The sequence below is a fragment of the Poecilia formosa genome, unplaced genomic scaffold (genome assembly GCF_000485575.1).
Source record: "Poecilia formosa unplaced genomic scaffold, Poecilia_formosa-5.1.2 Scaffold151, whole genome shotgun sequence".
NCBI lineage: Eukaryota > Metazoa > Chordata > Actinopteri > Cyprinodontiformes > Poeciliidae > Poecilia > Poecilia formosa.
This window is the reverse complement of record NW_006800090.1, coordinates 491,765-516,246: the sequence shown is the minus strand read 5'-3', so window position 1 is coordinate 516,246 and position 24,482 is coordinate 491,765. Positions and strand designations below refer to the sequence as shown.

The 24,482-nt window shown below is 41.1% G+C and overlaps 1 protein-coding gene across 17 annotated transcripts in view; it reads right to left on the bottom strand.

Annotated features, from left to right (window-relative positions):
- LOC103146054 (receptor-type tyrosine-protein phosphatase F) overlaps positions 1 to 24,482 on the bottom strand; it is a 238,871-nt gene that overhangs the window by 51,082 nt on the left and 163,307 nt on the right. For 10 of the 17 annotated variants that reach the window (XM_016677236.1, XM_016677243.1, XM_016677239.1 and 7 more), the window contains 8 exons: positions 23,249 to 23,442; positions 16,705 to 16,731; positions 11,719 to 11,836; positions 10,441 to 11,013; positions 9,177 to 9,277; positions 8,822 to 9,069; positions 6,057 to 6,135; positions 3,854 to 4,078 (listed from right to left, as the gene is read on the bottom strand). In XM_016677236.1, coding sequence (XP_016532722.1) covers positions 3,854 to 4,078; positions 6,057 to 6,135; positions 8,822 to 9,069; positions 9,177 to 9,277; positions 10,441 to 11,013; positions 11,719 to 11,836; positions 16,705 to 16,731; positions 23,249 to 23,442 — 1,565 coding nt within the window. The remainder of the gene's footprint in view (positions 1 to 3,853; positions 4,079 to 6,056; positions 6,136 to 8,821; positions 9,070 to 9,176; positions 9,278 to 10,440; positions 11,014 to 11,718; positions 11,837 to 16,704; positions 16,732 to 23,248; positions 23,443 to 24,482) is intronic. The other 7 variants (XM_016677241.1, XM_016677251.1, XM_016677244.1 and 4 more) reach the window with 1 other exon arrangement.

The following is a 24,482-nucleotide window of genomic DNA, read 5'->3' as shown; positions in this document are numbered from 1 at the left end:
ATCCACTTTGTATTGGATGATAACCAATTTCCCAGGATGACACGTTTTGAATAGCTGTTGGCAGACAGCATATGTACAGTTCAAACTAAGAAATAATTAGATTTCATTCATTAGTTTTAATTACAGCCACACGTTTTGGCTAATTTGAAGAACTTTAAGTATTTATTCAGCGTCTGTTACAGCTCAATGCTCTAACAGGCTGAAAAAAGCAGAAAAAGGATCTTCTCCAAAATACTGTCAGAAAGAGCTAACAGAACTCTGGAAATGTTAAGTTCATCTTTGGTGTCAACAAAAACACAACGCATGTCTCAACAATGTATTATTTAGGAAATGAAAACATGCAATTAGTTGTTGGCGATATGAACTTACAGTTTTATCACAATATTATGTGGTGAAATTGTGATAGTGATTGATAAAAATGATAAGTTAGTTATAGCTTCTGTTTTATGTAACTGTATGGCTGTAAATGTATTCATAGTGCCACAAACATAAGTACTGCTCTTGAAAAACATTCCCATTTCAATTATTTAAAAAGTATGATTTGTATCACTGAGTTCCACACAAGAACTGCATTTAATCATATTTTCAAATTGAATTATATTTATTGATGCTCTCATTCGGATTTTTTGATGATTTCACTGAACAAACTGGAGAAAATAGTAAAACTATTTTAAATGTTAAATGGGATTTATTGTGACAACAATAAATCAAAATTCTTATGATGACAAGAAATGTATCGCAATAAATGATAAAAGACACAATAAATTCCCACCCCTACTTGTAATTTGTATCAGGTTTATTGCAAATTACTAATTGACCCACCCTGTGAGTGGAGCCCAATAAATCTAAGTGGTCCAGTTTAAAAGGTGAGTACCGGTAACTTCCTGTCAGTTTGAGGAAAGAAAGCGTTTTTGAGCTCTTCTGATCCAACTTGCTGTGCCGTGCAGGTGTGGCGAGAGTCCTGCGCAACGATGGGATTTAAGGATTTTCTTTGAAGTAAGATATATCATAGCTGGCCAGGACTGCCTCCCTTGCACGTCCGTGGCCTTCTCAGAGTGGAGGGATTACATGGGGGACGCGGGGGGCTTTAGGGACATGTAAAGCAGCGCTTCAAGGGAATCAGGCCTGCCTTACGGACTGTCTCGGCCCTGTGACCGGGTCCTCGTCTCCCTCTTAACTCCAACCGCAATAATCGATCTCCTCTGCCGTCTTCACGGTGGAGAGCGGACGGGAAAAAGAGCTCAAAGGAGGGAGTGGAAGGAAAGAAAGCAAGAAATAGGTAAAAAGTCTGAGATTCAGTTTAAGACATGAAGGACTCTCCCTCTCTGGTCGTCAAGGGCCCAGCTGCTGAATATGCATGTCCGGGGTAGCAGAGGAGCCCAGAGCAATCGCAGACTCTCATTCCTCCTGCAGTGAAGTTCAGCCCAGACCGTCCCACAGAGACACGGGCCTCCATGTTAGCGCTGCTCGACAAGCGCACAGTGCCGCCACTTAGCAAGCCAAGAGGCCTGTATTAGCATTGCTAAGTCATCTGGATGGGGCCCCTGCTGGCTGCAGGGAAGCCAGAGCTGGATCTCTGATGTCGTTGTCAACCGATAAGGGAGTTATCAGGACAAGCTGTAATATCTCTTAGAGGCTGCTACAATAAAGGCTAAGTGGAGAGAAGAAAACAAACAACCACTTTGTCTGATCGCAGCTGTTTTCCAAACGCTATAGGCTGGAAAGTGGTGAGAGTTTGATGATGGGTGATCAAGTTAACCTGAAATTAATTAACCTTGATGAGCAAGCAAAAAGAAAAGGACAACTTACACTGAAAAATGTTTGTTGTTCATTTTAGACAGTGGAGGATAATGGCCACTTTAATTTTAAGAAGGCAATTCATCCAAAACATGATTACCATTCATGCCCCAACAAATAAAGTTAATTTCTTTAGACTAAATGTGTCTCCTAATTAACAAGTAAGATAAAAGCAAGATACCCAGGGATGATTATAACATACAGAAGGAAAAAGCAGACTGACTTCTGAAGTTTTTGTACTTTTATTTACTTACTTAGTGCTTCTAAAAACAGCCAGCGCGCTTAAATGTCCCCAAAAACACCCACCTGGTTTTTGGCAATAAATTAATGTTTTTTGGTGTCGGTAAAATGAGCCGTTTCAAAATGTTACAAATCAGCAGGGAGTGTCCGTCACCTAGCAATGCCAGCCAAGCCCAGTCTGTTACCTAGCAACCCAAGCTGAGTTCCAGGACATTTGGTCAGTTTGTTTTATTGCTGCTTTGTTGACTTACCATTCAGAAACCACTGGCTGCATTTTTGTTGGTTGTGCAGGAGGCTCCGCTTCTGCTTTTCAAAGTTATGTAAATGGCGGTTGTTTGCAGCCATTTTCATGTGTGAGTGTAAACACTGAGTTGGAGCAGCAGCTTACTTGGAAATTAAAGCAGCTCATTCTGAAGGGAGATCAAAATTGGCAGAACTGACCAGACCAAAATCTCATTATCTAAGAATAATTATGTACAATAAATACAATATAATAATATAATAAATATAATAAATATGATAAACCTGTTCAAGGAAGCATAATAGGTCACCTTTAATGTCAGAAAGATAATTTGTGTAAATCTATTTGAAAATGTATTACCTTTTCTTGTTCAATTTCACAAGCAACACCAAGTACCTAATTACTACCACACCTGCCTGATCAAGTCAGATTTCCAGGCCAACTACAATTACTTCCAGAGAGCATCAAAGAACCATCCAGGAAGTCACAAAAAGACCCAGAACAAGATCTAAAGCACTGCATGCCTCACTCGCCTCAATTACGGGTCAGTGTTCATGATTCAACACTAAAAAAGAAGCCAGGCAAAAAATCCCTGGGAGGATACATTTGCTTTATATTACTTTGATGATCCAACAGACTTAATTTGAGGAAAATATTCTGTGGAACATTTTGAAAAGTCTGCGTATCATTACATCTGACATGAAACAACTTTTCAGACAATAAAATATAATGGTGATAATCAAACATGATTGTTCGGCGTTGCTTCAAGACCTGGATTGCTTTCTGTACCTTCACTTTTGCAAGAGATTCAAAAGAATTATGTCTGGGTATTAATTTATATGACCTTAACCTCAGGCACACTCGGCTTATTTAGCCTGTTTTGGTAAAAATCCTTATTAAAATCTGATTTAAATGCTGTAGCATGTAATAAACAAACCATTATTGCTCAAAGGCCTTCCTTGTGGCTGAATCAAAATTCGGCAAAGAAGAGTGGGCTGAAATTGCATCACTTTGGTGGAATTTAATCATCATTGAAACGGAGTTATGGATTTATCTGAAATTAAAATGTATTCAGTAGAGTGAAAACCATAAGTGTGACCAAAATCCATAACAAATATATAGCAAGGCAAAAACTTGCTAACAGCACTGTAAATAAATGACAGATGGAAAATCTGAACATATTACATACTTCTTTAAAGGGTTTAAGCAGAAGCCCCTTTAAATTTACACATCCATATGTAGACCTATATGTGAATAGATCTACATATTAGTACAGCTGCTAGGCTAATGTTAGCTTGCTTAGTTTCTGTTTTGATAGGACTTGTTGATAATTCAGCTCATAAAAGTGTGGGCAAAATTTACAGAAAGTTTTGTCCTCCTTCCATAAATAAAGTGCTTTGCTTTTCATGTCATTACCAACCACTGCTATAGTAGCTGGGTCCCCTAGAAATATGGTATTAGATCTGACAAACCGCTCAGCCTGAGTCTGATTTTTGAGAACTGCTGGTCTAGAGAGTACAATGCAAGGTCCAACCATCTGCCCTGGTCCAGGTAGAGAAGAAGGATGTAACTTACATAACTAGCTGTGCCGTCCGTCCCCTCGTTTCGTAGTACCGCAACGACAAACCATTGGAACTCCTGCATGTTAGTTAGGGGCTTGTTTTTGAAACCCATGTAGTCCTGGTCATCACCCAGCGTAAAGGTTGGCGGCAGATGAGTCAATTTGGCTGCAACATATGCCCTGGGGGACTCCACGTGGCGTCTGCGCCTCAGCATCGGACCTTCACTGAACCTGAGCAGCTGGGGGAAGGAGGCAAAGTGGAAAGGTTATGGTTTAAAATTAGCAACAGAGCCCAAGTGAGATGACCCCTGAGACCTGACAACCTGCCAAAGTACAGCATTCAGGCTGTGGCATCAGCTCAGGGTTACGTTTTAGCAGAAACTAGTGCAGGGTTTGTTCGCCCTGGCCCTCAGGGGTGCACTGTCCTGCAGGTGATTAACAGGTTCCTGCAGGACTTTGACAGCATGCCGAAGAGGTAATGCAATCATTTTAATCAGGTGTGATGGAGCAGCGACACATCTAAAAGATGAAAGACTGTGGCCCATCGTTAAGAAACTCTAAACTAGCATATATGAGGCAAATCAAAGCGTCTGAACTCCTGGTATCTCAGAAAAACAAAGCCTTTGCATCGACAGTGTATGTCCAGGTTTGACTGTGCTGCTCAGTAAAAGATAATGACTCCACAGTGCTAAAATGCCCTTTGCACGCTGGCACGACGGCAAACAATGCAGCCAAGCTACGAAGTGAGCAATTAGCACTTAGTGGAGCACACAATCTCACCATGACTGCCAGCCTGGTTAATATATGAGCGGGAGTGTACAGCACTGCGGCATTGTGTTTTTCAGCAGCATTTTGTTTCCTGTCACTGATGTCTCGTGTGCCGCTCCAGATGTAGCTTTATTAAATCATTATGTTGGAGGGAGGAGACAATGGCCTGCTCCGTGTTTAATGACTCAGGGAGTCCCATCTCTTTCCCTCTCTGTCTCCTCCATTATTCCTAAAGGGAGACCTTGAGCAATGGTGATTCAGATCTCCAAGTTTACTTAAACCTCCTGCCATTATTATTCAGCCATGTAGGCCTAAACTCCCCCATGACTAAGTGGCATCATTATTCAACAACAAATAAATAAATTAGGCAGTCATATAAAAGTTTATGAGAAGACAGGAAGCCTCGACCAGAGTGCATCTGCATTACACACCTGTTGCTAAGCCTGTCACAATAAGCAAATTATCAGCTGATAAAGTAAAATAAGCTCAATAATTTCTGTTTTCATTTGTTCAGAGACCTCATAATTGATTTTTTATTCATGGTTTCAGTTGTAAGTGGACTTTTATTTCTGTTTTATTTAACATTTTTGTTTTTATTTTGGATATTTTAAGTGTCTTCCAGTTCCAAGGCTAAGTGCTCTTTGATAAATTAAAGTTTATTAGTCTTTGAAAAAGTGAACTTACATTGTTATGCCATTACCAATAGATGAATTGAAAATGTCCTCAAAACAACAATATGATAATTCATTGCAATAATTACTGGAATAATTTGTCGTCCAGCGATATTTGCTATTGTGACAGATCCATAGGACAACATTATCATTTTGGCTTGCACTACTTCCTTTTAGTCATCTTGCAAGTTTTGTTGTCTTTTTTGTGGACTGATATTTGTGGAAGGAGGCTGATTTTATATCTTGTAAATTATTTTATTGCAGATTGTATTGGATGTTTGGGGTCTAAATCTTGATCCCAATTGTTTTTAACCATGGGTCACAAGATGTTTACTTGAAATGTTTACTTATAATGTGCTCAAAAGCTTAGATTTTTTTAAAAAGTGTTATGTCTCAGAATGTTACTGTCATAACATATTAATTAATTTGCATATCCTTACCAGAGGTGCCAATAGATGCAAAAGTAGAGAGAAATTTGTAGGTATTACTTGCAAAAGAATATAAAATGAAGCCCTACATCACTTGTTACACATTAATACTATGATCTGAAATGGTTTTATTCGACAGATGGCTGCTGTTTGCAGACCTGGCATCCAATCAGGAGACTCCCCTCCTACCTGAGTGACTCACAGTTTAATATCTCTTCCTCCCTGAGCTCAGGAAGGTAGAGCTAATTGGCTGCCACCGGCGACTCTCCACCCAGTTGGAGCGGAAAATGCTATCCGTGACCCCCGTAACCTGGGAACATTAGCCAATCAGCCCCCCGCCTGGCACTCACCTCTTCCAGGTCCACCTCGTCTGGGCTCTTCCACCGCTGCATCGATTGGGTTTGTGGCACCACGACGATGTAAAACCATCTGATGAGGAATGAAACAAAATAAAAATAAAGCCTCAGTAAACAAAGCATGACTCAGTCGAGACATTTGGAGAGTTGGAGATGGTTTTGTTGGAACGACGCCACCGCACAAGTGAGTCCAACCAAGGTCGAACTCCAGCAGATTGGCGCTGCGTTCCCCAATTAATGGCTAAACGCTAAGAACATCTGCCACACGGACCGGAACAAACACCATTCAGTGGAGGGGAGCCTTCAGCTAATGGAGATCCCTGTAGGATTCCTGAGGTTAATAAGAGCAAGTATGTGTTTCTGTGCTGCTGTTGCGACGACTCAGATGGATGGAAATGAAGGACGTCATTGGGGAGGGTCAAACTGAGGAGGTTAGGTACCGACTCAACGAGCATACATGCGAGAGCACACAAAGCACTCATGTTTCCGTGTTTGTATTTGCGTTGGCTCCATCTCGCTGTCAAGCCCTGACTGTTTTCTCTCGGCTCAAAGTTTTCTCTCCACTGCGGCATTTTGTAAAACGAGCTGCTGCTGACAGTGAAAGCAGCTGCCTCTTCTCCTCCTCCTCCTCCCCCTCCTCCTCCTCCTCCTCCCTGCTTCGCATCTGTGATTCAACAGTCACTCAAGTCCGGGAGTGGAAGAAGAAGACGTGTATAACAAGGCGGCTCCTCACCAACACAAGCCAACACACCCCTCGACCCCTCCATCCCCCCCATCGCCAACCCGCTCCGTCTGTCAGTCTGAGCTGGACCTGGCCCGGACTTGACAGCACCGTAATCTTTACACCAATCAACTCGCCGCGCTCCTCTGACATGGCCGTAACTGTGCGAGTGTGTGTACATAAAGGTAAAGGCTTTACCCGGCTCTTAGCAGCTCTTAACAATTTACGTCAAAAGAAAACAGCTCAGCCTGATGTTAAGTCTAAATTATCATCAGCTTTCAGAGAGTAAAAGCTGCGGTTTAAGAGTTGGAGCAGCGCTTCGCTATCGATCAGATGCTGGTATTTTTCCTGCAGCTCATCTTGAGAAGCTTCTGACTTTTCAGAGTAACCAACACAGATGGAAACTTTTTATTTTAATTTAGATTAAAACCTTTTTACAATTAAAACTACAACGTATTCATCCTTTATAAATACACCTTTTCCATTTCCTTTAATATGACCTCGTCTATCCAATGGGTTTCACTCTGAAGCTGACTTTGGTGGATCAAAATCAGCTTTTAATTAATTTACTGAAATTGGCAAAATGCAGCAAGCGCTCTCAAAGAAAGACTGACCCAAATCCTGTTCTTACTGCTTAGAAATGAACTGGATGCATTTCTTCTAATAAGGCAAATGAGCAAAACCCTTTTTAAACTTTGAATCTGCAATGATCTGCACAACCCTTCCTTATGGAAAGTAAGACTACATTATTTTATATGAATAAAATAAAAAAAATTATGAATAAAATACAACAAAATGTTTATCACTTACAGCACATAAAAAAAATCTAATTCAGCTTCCCAGAAAATTCTATTACAAATAACATAAGATCTAAATGTTTTGTTTAGCTCACTAAATGGGGAACAGATACAGACATTTGTCCAACAGCAGCTATCACGTTATTACTGAAGAAGTGATGGAAAGTTGAGTGGAAGGAAAAATTGTGGTATTAAAAGAAGTTTTGCAAGAGTTTTGTGAAGATGCACTATCATCATCTGGGTTTTGGCTGGAGTCGGTGCTTTGAGAATTTGATTATTTTCTCATAGGTGACAGTCTGAACAGCCCAATTCCTTTTCACACCACACCAGGGTTCATTCACTTTTCCCACAGTAAAATTTAAGCACTTTTCAAGGTAAGTTTTCAAACTTTTCCAGCACCACACATTGGCAACGATTAACTAAATTAGACAGTTGCAATTTACTATCACATATCATTTATTGCTGTTGTTAATAATATCTTGTGATACTATCTGACATTCTACGGCAGGCACAAGCTAAACTAAAACGTAAGAACATTTTTTTTACGTCCCATCAAATACTTTTTGGTAATTCTAACTGGCTAAAAACAAGAGAAGTTTAGTCAGAGAGTGGAAAAAACTGTCAGTCTTTCTATTAGGAATATAAAAATATGTGGCTTCAACTGTAACGCTTTCCAAATTTAGGCTTTTAATCAATAGATTGCACTTTATTACAAAACTGTGCAGTTTGAATATCACACACATTCAAAGACTTTATACAAAAATCAAGCACTTTCAAAACCTTGGAAATGCCTCAGAAACTCAAGCATTTTCAAGGATTTCATGCATCTGTGCGAACCTGTAATACATCAATATAGAGTTTACCTTTTTGAACAGAACTACTGAAATTAATCAACATTATGATGCTATTTTAACTTATTAAGATGCACCTGTAATAGGTGTCTTTACAGCCAAAATGCATCTATTATTCATGAACCATATTGTTTATTCTCCGGTTCATTGTAGGGCGTCCCGCGGGATTTCTAGGCCAGAATGGATGTAAAGTCCCTAAATTCCCTCCGGTGCATTCTGGGTGAGCCTCAGGGCCTTCCCCCAGTGGGATGGAAAAACCTCTGAATGGAGACATCATGCTCACACCAGCAAACTACAACAGTTTGCATTTTTTTATTATACTGACAATGCTTATGCTACTGAAAGTTTGTGGCATTTGGGGGTGTGAATGGTGCTACATATATAACTGACCTGACGCGGGTGGTCGTCTGGACTTTTGGCAGGCTGATGATCATTTTGCCATCGTGAGGCGTTTGTGAGACGGGTGTGGCTTTAATCAGGTCAGGGGCCGTGCGGATGGACACCTGCTGCTGGAGGCCGCCAGCGATGATGCCCCTGCTTGTGAGCACAAACGAGTAGTCGGTGTCTGGCTGCAGATGTGTGATCAGCTTCCTTTTTTGGTTTCCCTTCACCTCCACACTCTGTTGGTTGTACAAGATCTGCAAGAACAAAGTGGGAGAAAACTTGAGGTTACACTCACATGTAAGGAAGTGATAAGAAGCCAACTTTTCCCGTGATATTTCAGATAATTTTGACTGTCACGTACCTTAAATGGAGCCTCGGATTTGTAGTTTTCTGGCAGGTCCCAGGTGAGTAACACAGAGGTTTTTGTGACTGCCTTGACACCAAAGTTAAGGGTTGGGAAATCTGCAAAGATAAAATTATTATCTTAAGTAAAAAATATATATATCAACAAATATTTATTGGCTTGGGAATACTACTGGAAAAATACCAGAAGACCAAATATGAACCTAATTCGGGATGTAAATAAATTGTAAAGTGTAGTTGAGGGGGAAGGTTTTGGATTTTGATTTAAAGGGGGACTATTATACAAATTTTACCATTTGCACCTTTTTATACTTCCAGCTGGGTCTGGAAGTATAGTCCAAGCATGCCCAACCACTTATTGGCAATAAATTAATGTTTTTGGTGCCTGGAAAAAAAGCTGTTTGACTATTACGTCATGATCGATGGGCACTGCATCGCCACCTAGCAACCTGATGAGTTCCAGCACATTTGGTCAGCTGCTTTTACTGCTGTATGCTCTGTACAATGGCTTCTGGAAAAGACAAGTATTTTGCTGCTGACCTACCATCCTGAAACCACTTTCTGCATTCTAGTTGTTTGTGCAGGAGGCTCTACTTTTGCTTTTCAAAGATGTACAGTTGTATAATTGCGCATCTGTGCTGTCAGTTTCACTGCGAGTGTAAACGTTGAGTTGGGGGGCGTGGCTAGAAGCAGCTTATTTGGATTTAAAATGACAAGACGCCATAAAGCAGCTCATTCTGAAAAATTGAATACCACATATTCCTGTCTTTCAACTTCAAAAAGTTGAAGTGGTATGAATAGTTTTCCAACAGACTGAGATCTCAGAGATCACTGGAAGTTATGCGACAGTAGAGAAGGCAACCTGTGTCTTAAAATAGGCACCAATCCACTAATTAATAAGAAATCTTAGGTTTATAAGATTATAAAACACACAAGGAGGTATGTGCTGGGTACGCTTTAGATTTATGTGTAATGGGATGGAGGATGAGGATGCGTGGTAATGTGACTGTAGCGTGTAATGAGATTAGCACTCTGTAAATCAATAAACAGAGCTGCGGTACACTGAGACGAAGATGAGACAGACGTGGCACAGATGGAGACAAAACTGGTCCCCTGCAGAAGTTAAGGCGCCAGCAAATGTTATGAAACACATGGACTTGTTGACGGACGAATGGCGTAGTATGATCACATGAGGGCTTAAAGCCCTGATGTCATGTTTTCAAAGCAAACATTGGTGAGGTGTGTATGAATACATGCCCTACCGTTCGACATGGTCCTGCTCTGGATGCTGGGGCTCAGGGGGCCGCCCCCCTTGCTGGTGAAAGCCTGAACGCGGATGTCATAGGTGGTGTCTGGGTTCAGTCCCTCGATGGTCAGGTTTGTTTTCGTGGTGTTGCTGATGTTGTCTTGCTGATTGTTTATGTCTTTGTACACCACCTTGTAGTAAATTATCTTGCCGTTCCGTTCCTTCAGGCTTGGAGGCTCCCAGGTGAGCTGCGTGCTCGACTGGGTGAGCCCCGTCACCTTGAGGTTGAGCGGGAACCCTGTGGGCAGGTCTTCAGCCGTGCTGATCTCCTTCACGTAGGCCTCGCCGGCGCCGGCGCGGTTCCGGGCGCTGAGCCGGAAGATGTAGGTCGCTCCTTTGTGCAGCTCGGTGACGGTGTGGTGATCTTTAGTTTTGCTCAGCTCCAGTGAGGTGAAGGTCTCTTCGTCGGTGCGCTTGTACTGCAGCTGGTAGCCCATCAGCTCGCCCACCATTTCCTTAGGCGGCTGCCACTGGATGAGCGCCGTATTTCCCATGGTGGTGCTGATCATCATAGTGGGTTTGCCTGGCACTGGAAAAGGCAAAAAAACTTAAATCCACCCTCCAAAATGTTTAAAATCACTGCTAAATTTAGGCTCAATGACCCCAAAATGAGATTTTCTTTGCCACCTTCCTTGTCATCCTCTTAAAAGCAAACATGGGTTGCTTACATGGTCAACTCTGGTGAGCAGCTATCTTCTTGTAGTCAGACTTTTCTTTTATAATCTCTAAATCTGTATTTCAACCTTTAATTAATCAGATTAAAGGTTGTATTTTTCTAAATTTTAAATTAGGCTGCATTTAAAAGATTTTGATATTTACTATGGATAAAGGTGAATAAACCAACAATTACCAGTTAAAACATTTATGTATGCACATGTTAATCTACAAAAACAGTACTAACAAGTACAATACTAGTGTTACAAGGCAGTATTGGAAACCTGCATCTTGTCCTTCATACAAGTACAATAACACAACCAATCAATAGTAACTCACATTATCACAGAGTATAAACTGTAGAGAATAAACTGGACCGGATAAAAATTACACAAAATAATGCATAATGATGTTTTTTCTTTAAATATAAAACTATTTTGACTTGGTGAGGTTTATCCACTCCTTTCTTGAACGTATATTCATAAAGGACTATTACTGTGGGGTTTCATTAAATAATGTAAAGTCTGATCTGTGCATGTTCTCTGTTTTGCATGAAAGCGTCGATAAAACTGCTGCTAACCTGCGCCAGTCGTGGTGACAACCTTAGCTTTGCTCCGAGCTCCATCGCCCTTGGTGGTGTAAGCAGCCACGGTGACAGAGTAGGTGGTTTCAGCCAGCAGTCCACCAATAACAGCTTCCTGTAATACGGTGAGATAACAAGAAATCAATGAACCTGAGTAAAATAAAACCCCCTCATTGATGAAAACCATAATAAAATCCCCGTCAACGAGCTCACATCCCCTCAAAGGACACACAACACCAAAAGAAACCGTAATGAGATTAAACCCCCTCCTCCATTTACTCATATTCCTTGATGAAATTTCCTAAAACAGAAATTAAACATTAAAAAATGCAGACAAACAGGAGCAGAAATTTTTCTTGGGTAAGAAAAACTCCTACGCCCAACTGTAAGGCACACGCTGCACCCATTAACCAACAAACCAAATGAACCAGAACATCACCAGTGTGTCAGTGTTCATGCCTGCCGCATGGATAAGCATGGGATTATACCCAGAGGAGCTTAGGATCATCACTGCACTGCAGTTTCTTAAAACCCAACAAAAATCTTCACTTCTGACAGCCGGAAAACTATGAAATTCAACCCCTTTTTGGTAAACAAATATTAGACTTTTGACTTATAAAGCGCAAATTTTCGCTCCTTTGGCTGCATGTCCATGCAGTGTTATGCACAAAACACAGACACACTTAAAGTGATTGAACAAATCAGTAACTCAGCAGTCAGGAACAAACAGAGAGAAACAACTGTTATGTGTAACCTGCTGCAGTGCTGGCACTCACTACACCAGTCTGCATCAGTCGGAATAAAAACACACCCACACTCTGGAATTAAACACGGTGCGCTTGAACGAAGCCAATATGTAAACCAACAAACAGACAGACAAACACACACACCTGACTACACATACTCACCAGCAGAGACAGGCCTGTGCAAATGGCTCAGGTCGCTTCTGATTTCTTTTTATTTTGCTTCCAAAAGTGACAAAAGTTGTTTTTGTGATAATCTTCCCGTTACACTCAACAGTAGTTACAAATTCCCTAAATATGCTGCTTGAAAGGTTGTTTTTTTTTCTCCACTATGTTGTTTAACATTTGCACCATAATATACTGAAGTAGAGCTGAATAGATTAGAAAGATTAATCATCATTCATTGATTCTTGAAATAATCATCAGATAACCTTACTTAAGTATAACGACTAAAAAAAAGTAAAAAATAGTTTTAACTTCACCCAATTTAAATTTTGCAAAACAAAATCTATACTAGTTGATCAAATATTTGATAATGTAAACTGACTTTAACTTTAACGTCTGTATCTGGATTTGAATCTAAAATTGTGGAAGATCTTCATAAAACTGGATTTGTCTTTGTAAAATCTCCTCAAATGGGTTTTGCTGACTGTGAATGAATAAGCAGCAGCCAGTGAAAACCTCTGAAAGACCTTGGAAAACTGAATTTAAAAATTATAAGCAAACCTCTGTAGTCTAAGAAAAGTATACATATAGACAGAAAACTGTGCAGATGAGCTCAGACTCGGGAATAAATGAATGCCTGAGGCTTAAGTACACATGCTCAAGTTATCTGGTTCTGGCTGGAGCCACTGAGAGGACAAGTACACAGATGCCTATAAGCCTTCCTGCTGGAACTCCTCTTAAACCCCAGATACTGAGAATATCATATAGCTTCTCCCTATAACTGTTTCTCCAGCTAACGAAATTTTAATTTCCTTAACACAGACTATATAAGCTAGCTCTGTTCAATTGTTCTTTTTACCGTCTCCCTCTTTCAGGGGCATTCAGCACTCCCATGCTAACCTTTAAGAGAGATGGGAGAAAAATGCTAAATTACTGTATAATAAAACCATTTTAACTTTATGGAGGAAGTCTCATTACTTTATTCATACAAAATGGCTTTAACAATCTCTGTGATGGCAGCAGCAGAGGTGGCCCCTCCTTCTGCACTGACAAGGTCGACCCAGGTCTGGTAACACTTTTGAAACTCAGCACAAAGTAGAGAAAGCAAAGCTTCAAAGTTTTCCTTCAGAGCAAATGCTTAGAGCAGCACCAAAGGGCATTACAAAGATTATCAAGTTATAGAAATGGAGTCTTTTCTATGAAGCTCCCTGCCACAATCCTCACTAGAAAGGAAAGTGTCAAGAGACAATTAGTGACACAGATAGAAATAAAATTGCTTCTTTTAGCCAAGAGGCAATATTTGATGTTATCTATGTTACTCGTTTTACAGTATTTGTGTAATGATTCACTAAAATAAAAAAATAAAATAAAAAAAGCTTTGTAATCTAACTCCTTGCTAAGCGAGGGTCAGACCGACACGTTGATGTTTCTGCTGCTGACATCTGTCTGTGGCGTGTCCCACTGCATTAGCTACCTGGCAAACAGAATGCTAAGCAAACAACAGAGACGTGTGAAACGGGAGACATCCTCTGACGGCATCCGGCTCGCTGTCTGACAGGTGTTAATCAACGCATTAAAGGCAGAGGGACACGAGCCAAGCCTGACTCTTGGCATGTGGCTGCAGGGAGAATCTGTGACCAGGTTTCTGCAGCTTAGCGTTATCGCGTAGAACCAAACGGCTGCACACACCCTGCTGCCTCAGTTATTAAAGGGACAGATTAAAGCACTGGTGTTGGAGCCATTTTACCAGTTTGACAGGCTGAAACTGTCGCAGTTGCAGTTTTCTAATTAAGGACTGCAGTAATCGTCTCGGGTAGAGCCATGGATGTTCACAGGTCATTTTTTCCCCCCCAAGCCGAGACTCGAAGTCTCTAATGATATAAATATTCTCTCATCAATTGCACACCTTCTAGTCTGCCAATGGCACTGCATTGCTGTAGGTTATGAATTCAAATCAGGCACTGTTTTATCCTCAGGCTTAATTTCACTCATGAACATTTAACTTTTTCAAAGCCTTTCATTACAAACTTATGAATTATTCAAGTTGGAATATTTACACTATTGAGAAAACAAATATGCATTTATAGTGAAAACAGGTTACACCTCTTAACATCAAATTTCTGAATAAATAAAACAGAAAGCTACACTGTTATCAAGAAATATAATTGTATTTGTAATGATATAAATAACACATGTTATGTTCAAAGTGCTCATATTTTTTCTGCATAATGTAAGTAGTGTAGAATTTTGAAGCTGTTCTTTTTCTCATTCCAAGTCAGATAATTATATATACTTTCTTAAATTACAGAGCAACATTGTTAAATAAACTCTGAATTGTGTGTGTGGTAGCAAGCAGAAAAAAAAAGATACCAAAAGAGAAAATACAAAAGTTTAGGAAGCAATGTGAGTTTTGGCTAACTCTTAGCTGCTAATGAGGCTAACAGCTCTAAGCTAAAAAATTATTTTGTTATGTAGTGTCTTTTAAATCACAATTAGTGATTCAGAAGACCTTCACTCACTGTGTGATTAAAGAAATGGAGCCTCAGAATTTCAAAAAAGCTGTTAAAAGCTAATTTCCTCTTGTTCACAGCCTGTGGGTAATCTTATTTTGTAAGCTAGTTGTATTTTAACACATTTATTAATTTCAAACACAAGTTCTGTCATATCAGTATCTTGCAGTTTTACTGGTAGGAAATAAAACAAACTTGAACAGACAAGTTACAAATTATTAGTAAGCATTGCAAGACTACAGCAACTGGCTAACTTTTAGCGGCTACAGCTAAAATTAGCTTTTGTAGCTTCCTATCACAAATAAACTAAAATGATCTTTTTATTTTACAGATGCTTTACAACATAATTTGTGATTGAAAGGATCTTAATTTGATTTGTGTAAACAAAAAACATACAATCCTTTGTTTGTCCCAAAATATAGCTTAATCCCACTATTTTTTGCAAACACAATATTATGTATTTAATTTTGTGAGCTGAATGTATTCTTATACCTCCCTAAAAGAGATAAAATAACATTTGGGACAGAGTGTGAGAAGAGATACAAATCATTTGTAAGCACTGAAAGAATATTGGCTAAACGTCTGTCGCTAACTGTGGTAAAGTTAATATTAGCTTCCTATTAGTGCTGCACTAAAAGGGTATTTAATTTTACATTTCTTCTGATTCTGATGTATGAACTCTTTACTTTATTTGTGAGTAGAAACAAAATACTGCTGAAATCTCATTTTCCGCCTTCTTGCGTTCCACATATTGTGTATCGTCTCATCATATCAGCATCCCCCTTTCCAAACCATCGCACCTTCCCACATTTCTCTTCAACGCCTGACTACGAATAGTAAGTGGCTCTGCATTTACAGTTGTGCCATACGACTTCTAGGAGGTAATAAGCCATAACAAAGAGCTGCATGACAGCCATGGAGCAGAGAGCTGCCATCCAGGCGAATGAAAAGAACATGAAAGACTGGTGGAAACCTCGGAGATGTGCGGAGCTGATAAAACCCTGCAGCTCCTCCCTTCAGATAGACATGTCATCTTGAGCGGTGGGGGGAGACAGCAGGTTAGGCGAGCCTGATTAATGTCAGCGTCACACTGAGATGGTGACACCCAGCCTTTTGACTGCAGTGTACACTCCGTGGTTGCTAGCACTCCATGCACACTGCACCACAGGCCTCCACATTTGCAAGTGCACAGCTGCTACTAGTTTGTCTTATTATAAAATGTTGACCTGTACACATTTCTTAGTGGAATAACACTCATGCTCTGCAGTTGCAGTTGTGCTGATAAAAAAAAATAAAATAAAAATGAGCGTGCAAACACACACACACACACACACACACACACACAGAAAAACTCTTGGACAGACGTTTCTGGCTGCGGTTGTGATGGGGTTATGATCTTTCATGAGGATTCACACTGAGTGGATTACAGGCATGGCTTACACAGAAACAAACACACACATACACCGACTCGTGATCCAAAACACACAAGCACCCCAAACACTGCAGAGGGGAGAAGAACCTGCCCTGCAAGACAAACCCCAGCAGCACACATGAGGGCTACTCACATGCTCGGTGGACTCTTCAATGTTCCACTGATGGGAGAGAAGACACAGGACAACAGGGCGGGGAAACAAATGAGTCAGAAACACAACAGGCAAGGGAAAAAAAGCACTGGTCTTTTTTTCACTGGCAGATGAATGTAGGTGTCAATAGAGTCATGCTGCGGAAAAAAAACACTGTGATGGAGGAGATGGAGGGAAGGAAATAAAGAAACGACAGAAAGCTGAGTGGCATGAAATAAATTGGAGAAAAGCGAAGAGGAATGGTTGTGAAATCATTGTTCGCAATGCACTGCCTTGTTTCCCCATTCACCTTTTGAATCCGGGGAAATTTAAAGCAACCTCTGTTAGGTATGATAGCTGCCTCGTTGTGGACATAAACTATGCAGAGTCTGTGAAGCGTTTCTCTTTCCCCTAACGGAGGCGGAGGGAAGAGCCTTTATTCATTACATTTCAATATATGTTTCCAAAATGTTCTCCCTGCTCGCTGTGCTCGACCGAGTAATTCCCGGGGGGGAAGTGAAAGCCCATTTCGGTGCCGCGGGGCTCCGTCAGCGTCGAGCATGAAATCCTATTACCAGTGCCGCTGTGTTAGCCCTGTGACATCAAACCCCGCTGATGCAGAACGCAACGGCTGGTGTTCACCAGCTCAGTCACTGCAGAGGAGTTCACTGATGGGTGGCCTGGCTGACAACGGGGGCAGGAGAGATGACACTGGTGACACTGATGAGGGACAAAGTAGAGAGGAGAGAACGGGTCGGGGTGGAGGTGAGGATGCGTGGGCGACTATTGTAACAGCACTGTGGGAGAAGCAGGAGAGCAGAGGCAAACGGAGGAGGGGACTGGTAAGGCCAAAACAGCATCAACACATCGGGAATAGATGTTAAAGGGCCAGACCACCCATTTGTATCACCTAAATTTACAAATACATAATTATAGTTTCATGTCTGATTTCATGTGTTTGGGTGTAATTAATTGAACTAGAATACAAGATAGGAACACAAGTTTTGCTCTCTCTCACCCTTTGCAGCCTGAATGAACTGCAATGTCAGTGACATTTTGTTGGAAATACTGATTCTTTTGAATGGTTTAATTATTCACTAATTGCCCAGTCTTCATTTAGTGACAGCTTCATTGACTCATGTGGTGCCGTCTGGTAGGAAAAAGGTTGGATTTTTGAGTTTTGGATGATTTCAAGGTGCATTTCTAACTGTTTTTATTTCAATTCACCATAGATTTATTGACTAAACTGCCTGGGGTAGAACCTATGGCTGCGTTCACACTGCAGCCTGAAGTGACTCAATTCCGATTTTTTTGACGTAATGCGACCTGTATCCGATCTTTTCATGGCAGTGTGAACAACACAGGTCGGATTCTTTTTCGAATGTGACCCATATCCGATACGTATCCGATTCAAATGCGACCTAACGTCCAGGTCGCATTCATCCGAACTGAACGTCACTGATACTCAACAAATTTCACTATTCTGTGCCCTGATAAGCGCAAGTAGGAAGAAAAACAACAACCATGATGGATTATATGAGGATTAAGTTGTTAATATGCTGCTCCGGTTGGACAACAACTTCAAATATGTAAGCTAAGCTCCACCGTTAGCCTCCATGTTTACTTCCGCAAACACTGAGCACTTCTTCTTTTTATGGCGGTTGGCAGAACACTGAGAACGCTGACGCTATTGCGCCGTCTACTGCGCATGCGGGACACTTTCAGGTCGTTTGCCCGTTTACACTGCAGAACGCATACAGGTCGCATTTACTGGCAGTGTGAACGGCCCCGGCAAAAGATCGGAATTGCCAAAAAATCGGAATTGGGTCACTTCAGGCTGCAGTGTGAACGCACACTATGCTATTATATTAAGACTCCCTGTCCCCAGCTCTGTCTATGGGACTCCAAGGTTATCCCAGCCCAGAAAAAAATATATAGTTCTGTGAGGTCTATCCCACAGGAACATGCCTGAAGGATCTCCATAGGGAGCTGCTGTAATTCCAGATTAACCTCTATTTATGGCAAATCCCAGCCACCCCTCAAAGGGACCTACTGTCCCTTGTAGCCAAAATCAAGACACAAGAACTTTTGTGTGTTTCTTGAAAAACTCTGAGTCATTAACCATCAAGTTTTTGTAAACTGAAGGAAACAACTCATAAAGTTTACTCAGTAGAAATATAAGTTCTTGTTTTTCCTGACTTTAACAATAACACACCAGTGAGTCATAAACTGCGAAGACAATGATCGTAATTCATATAAAAGACTAAATAGTCTCCACCCGGTTCTCAGCGGATGGTTTTTATTACCAAACTGTTAAGAGACATAAGAGCCAAGTCTGGTTGATGTCCCGGTTGTATCAAGCCCAAACACATGGCACATCAAAATCTGCATCCCTGTGCTCCCCTGACATAGCGGGGCACTAAAAGTAGCGTTTAAGAGCAGCTGCTGCTTAACTCCACATCTAACAATTTGCGATGTTCCTAATTGCTTAATTTGTTTGCCGTCAATTCAGCTCAGTATGTCAACAGAACAGCAAACACATTAAGGTTCACAAGTTCCTATCGCATCTTGGGCTTAATCCCCTTTCAGCTGCAACTGCTTTTGCTTTCTGCCTAAATCCACAGGAGAATTATAAATTATCCTCCATTTATATTTTGAATACCAACGCAAACTGAAAACACATCACTGCTGATAAGCGTCGTTTGTGGAAACGGAGCGGTATAATTTGCAGGCGGGTGAATGCAAATGTGATGACATGGGCTGAGATGTGTGGCTATAAAAATGGGAACGAGGAGAGAACGAGTGATGTGGAAGAGAAGGAGCTGTCATGATTGATGGAGTGAAACGAGCCGAGGTGCTTCTTTTCTCCTGTCCCCCCCGCCTCCACCCAAACCCAACCACCAATTTCCATTCAACTCCAGTCTGGGGCAGCGAAGGCCGTAGAGGCAGTGAAGCATCACCTCGCTCGCACAAACTACAAAAATGCATGAGTGGTCAAACCAAATGAACCTGGAAAGTGGTGCTGAATGGAGGCAAACTCGGGCAGAAAGGGAAACTTGGGTGGAAGCATGGAGTGAGGCTAATGGCTTCAAATATTCAACCATTTCCAGTGAAATTTCCAGTACGCTGTATGTGAGAATGAGCCTGGAAGTAGCTGCGAGGGCACTACAATGGAGCTGGTGTTGGGTTGCCAGCTCAGGTTTGGGTCACTCCTCCAACAGGAGAGCGGCTGCAAAGGGTTGATAACATCACACTGTTAACTTGGCCTTTGGTTTAAATTTAGCAGGGAAATGAGGGCGATGTGTGGGCTCCTGCTTGAAAAGAAAAGAAGCGCTTAAAGCGCCCACGCTCAGGCGAGCTCTCCCAGCGCTTCAGCTAACCCTGAGAAAGGCTAAAAAGGATCCAGAAACATGGAGACAAAGAGAAGGGCCGAGCAGGGGGAGGTGGTAGTGGTTGTGACAGGATCTGCAATTCAATCACATGGCTTAGGGTTGTGATTGAAGTCTGAGGTGAGGTTGCGGTGTGCTTTCAGAGACCTGGAAAATGCGGTATTTGCTTTTCCTCCTGGCAGGCTCGCTGTGCATCAAATCCAGGTGAAAGGGCGGCTATAAAACTGATTTCACAAGACATTAACAGAATTTCTTTGGAGAAACACATTGGGATGTGCCAACACATAGGAAAATTGTTTTCTCCCATTGATTCATTATCAATTACAGGTGTGTGTTTGCAGCATTAGTATGACTCTCAGGATGAGTCACGAACTCTTTCCGACCAGCTGGAACGCCTACTACAGGGCTGATCTTTGCAGGAAGCATGCTGGCTCACGTTATCTCTGTTGTTGAGGTACGAAAACGGGAAAACGTGTGAAAAAGGAGGGATTGTTTTAAAACCAGTTGAACAATAAAGTCTAAGAGACTGTTGTCTAACTGTGTGGTCTTCTAATGAAGTCTGGGCAAGTCTTTGCAGGTTGACTACTCAATGATGAGTCTGTTGAGATGACTCAACCAAGGGTAGCCGACCTGCACGCAAGGACCTGGTAATTACTCAACCAGCTTTCAAGCAGAACAGGGGGAAAAGGAGGCCAAACTTGGGAAAGGAAGGAGAGAAAGGAAGAAAACTCCAAGGTCTGCCACGGGGGGGGCAGTTAAAGGTGTCCCGAGCAAGAGACTGGAACACGTGAGCGATAAAGTGCGCCAAATTACAGCGAGCTTTCATATTTATTGTATGCTCCAAATGAGACATGGCAGGGAGTATTGTTTGCATAACAAGTAGGGTCATGTTCAGTTCAGTTTTCACAACTCAAAACAAATTCATGCGGAACGTGCCGCCGCGGAGAAAAACACTCGAAAGAAGATGAGCAACCACCACCATGTTTTTCTCAGTTTCCATACCAAACGGTGCTGTCCCGGCTGTCGAATGCTCCCCTACACACAGTCAGATAACAATGAAGTGTCAGCAGCAGCTGCCAGAAACAACTGCTCTTAAACAAAGGCTGCGCTGTGTTTGGGAGATCAGGGCTCACTTTTTGACCAGGTGTAGAGACATGGACGATGCCAGTCAGGTTTTTGTCCACATTTATCCTCTGCCATCTCCTCTCAAACCTAATGAAACCTATAGAAAATGAGTTTACATAAAATTGAAATCCAAAGGGTCTGGGTTAGCCTCATTGCAACAGTCCAGTGGTGAAATTAAATGTTTCTAAAAATGAATAAAAGTTATCAGAGTTGAGTAAAAACCGTAACAGTAATTTCCTTTGCAGACAAATGGCTTGTTTTTAGCTCTGCGTACACTTTTAGCTTTTTTTACCCAAAGAAAGTACCACTGGTCTAACGCTTCTTTGCTTGGCTCTTTATACTTTTAGGCACAAGGCACTGAGCTACTGCTGACAGGAACTTTGAATACTCTTTTTTTGTCCACAGAAGTAACCTCTGGTTCAGAGGTGGGTTTAACCATGTCCTATTTTTGGACTCAAAGGATGATGGGGCTATTGAGACCATTACTTTTGTGTACTCTACTTTTAAGTATCATACATAGTACTCCTGAACTATTACTATTACTATTTTTTTTTAAACTCTTTCTCACATGCTGTTTTTATTTTAATTATGTAAAGCACTTTGAAATGCCTTGCTGCTGAAATGTGCTATACAAATAACATTTGATTGATTGATTGATTGATTGATTGATTGTGTCTAGCTGATTCATTTGTCTTGTCAAAAAGAGCGACTAAGACTTTGACACTAAAACAGAATAATCCATGTTTGTACAAAGAAAAGTATCCCTGGCCAGGTACCTTTGTGTTTAGTTGTGTCTCTTTCCTGAATGAAGCCAATAGGAGGTCTTGCAGCCATTGACTTTGCACAGCCTTTGTTTTTCTTTCCCATCAAAAGCAAAAACAAGGTTAACTGTGTGCTGTTTTGCTAAATAAAAACATTTACTGAGTTACTGCAAACTGGTGTCAAGAACAAACACCAGTAGAGAGGATACCTTGCCATTTGTCTGTGTATTTTATTTATTTTTTGGATGGCACCTCATACTGAGCCAGGCTTGTCTGGTGCTTTCTTCCTTTTAAAAAGGCAGCATTTTATTTTTCTTTCCACTGTCACCAAATGCTTGAGCTGGTTGAAGAATCACTGCAAGGTGTTAATTTTTTGCCCACCGTCATTAAATGATCACCTGAATTTGATTGTGTTGTGTTACTATTTGGATCAAAGGGAACTTCAAGTAATTGGTCCTGAATCTGACAGTAAAATCTAAGACTTCATGGGAATCAACTGTATTGATTATATTGGGCTAAATACACTTTAACAGATTAAGTAGACCAAATTGGACTGAATAGGTTGGTGTGAATGCAGTGGATACTAATAATAATCACATGCTTCTGTTAAAGGTGACAGAAGGTTAAAGTACATAAACACTAATGCTAAGATTAACAAACAACCAGCAGGAGGTTTTTAAGCCGGTTTCTTTTATTTGCAAATTCAGGAGGCTGTGCGAGTTGGGTTTTCATGGCTTAAGGATATTCATGAATCTCTGAGACCCATTTAAGGATTACAATCTCATCCATCTCCTGGTGTTGTGCGGCTTTGGGCGATTCAGTGCACTTTGCATTACCGTGTAAAGGGGCAGTGTCAGGGAAATAACTTTAATTTATAAACATGGTAACAAGGCAGTGCATATGTATTGGCGTTAAAACCGCAAGGGGGGCTGCATTGATTTCACTAAGCCACATCCTGATGTTACGAACAGAAAATATATCCAACAGCTATTACTGTAGAATTTAAGTGGATTTCATTCTGACAGCTAATCCAAAGCTGTGGGAGCTGGGTACCAATTTAGAGTCAAATGTCACATGTGGAAAAAGATTACGGGAACCAAAAAAAGGGAGGATACTGCAGTCGACAGATATAAACTCCAGTGTGTCTCGCCCGGTGTAGGAGAAGCAAAGTGTGAAGAGGAGAGGACAGTAGAGAGACGGAGTCATGAAATGTGGACAGCAGAGTCAGGAAGGGACAAAGAGAAGCTGGACCAGAATAAAACTACCCATTACCTGAGCCTCTGGCAAAGCCACATCCATGATGTTCGGCTGGCCTCGTGGTTCGCCGTTTTCCAGTCGCGAAAAGATGACTTGGTAGCCCCTGATTTGTCCATGCTGCTTCACCTGTATAGGAGGCTTCCAAGTAACGCGGATAGCGGTGGAGTTTATGGCCTCAACCTCAAGCTTCCTGGGAGGGGCTCCGGGCACTGCAAACCAAACATCGAGGGAGGGAAACACAAAACAGACATGAAGAGGTTAAAGACATCAGGAAGGAAAAGAGATTTCACAGTCAAAAAATATATATATTCCAGTGGTGATCTTCCATGTAAATCACAGGCGGAGTCCCACAAGGCCCTGCTCTTAGTCCAATTTTTATTCAACTCTTCAGTTTAAGGTGTATCACAATATGTCTTACTGTTTGAATGCTGATGACACGCAACTTTGTAATCCAGCATAACCACAGCCTGTTACAGTTACTGAATAATGTCAAACTGAAGGGCTGTGGGCCAAATCCAGTCCACTATAACGACTTAAATATAACTAGATAACAGTCAAATATTATTTATACATATATATTGTTTTCCCTGAGTGCCAAATTGTTTCAATGTTAAAGAATCCTAAAATTTTTACTTCTGTTAGTATTTGTCAAATTCAGAGAAAGTTATATTTTAACAGTATTAGTAGGCGATACATTCTGCCACAACCAGACATTCATGATCCTGATGTAGCCAAAAATACATCAGGATGTATTTTTGGCTACATCCTGAATTTTAGCCAGAATTTTGGCTAAATTCTGACTTTTTCACTTTAGTGAAAAAGTCAGAATTAACTCCAACTTCATGGGGGCAAAAAAAAAACTTTGTTTAAGCCAAAAGTGTATGTTTAGAAATTATTGATACATAAAGACTGAAATCATTAGTAGTTACTGCTTTTATCCCATAAACATCTTGCGTTATACTTTTTGCTATTATTCGTTTAACAAATTCCTCCTTTTTCTTCTGTTATCTTGTCTTGACGAACCAAAAAACTATCAGACATAACTTTGAGTGACATTAGTTACAGTTATAAATCTAATCATCACTCACTTCAGATGTTCTAAGGCTCCCGCTTCCCCCAAAACACCACATACCCAACAGCATGTAGTCTAGTCATGTCTGTAGTGCCCTTAATTCCAGTAAGAAATTAGCCGTGTTGCAGCAAACTTCAAACACATTAATTATAGACGACTCTCTCTTAGGAGAAGCCG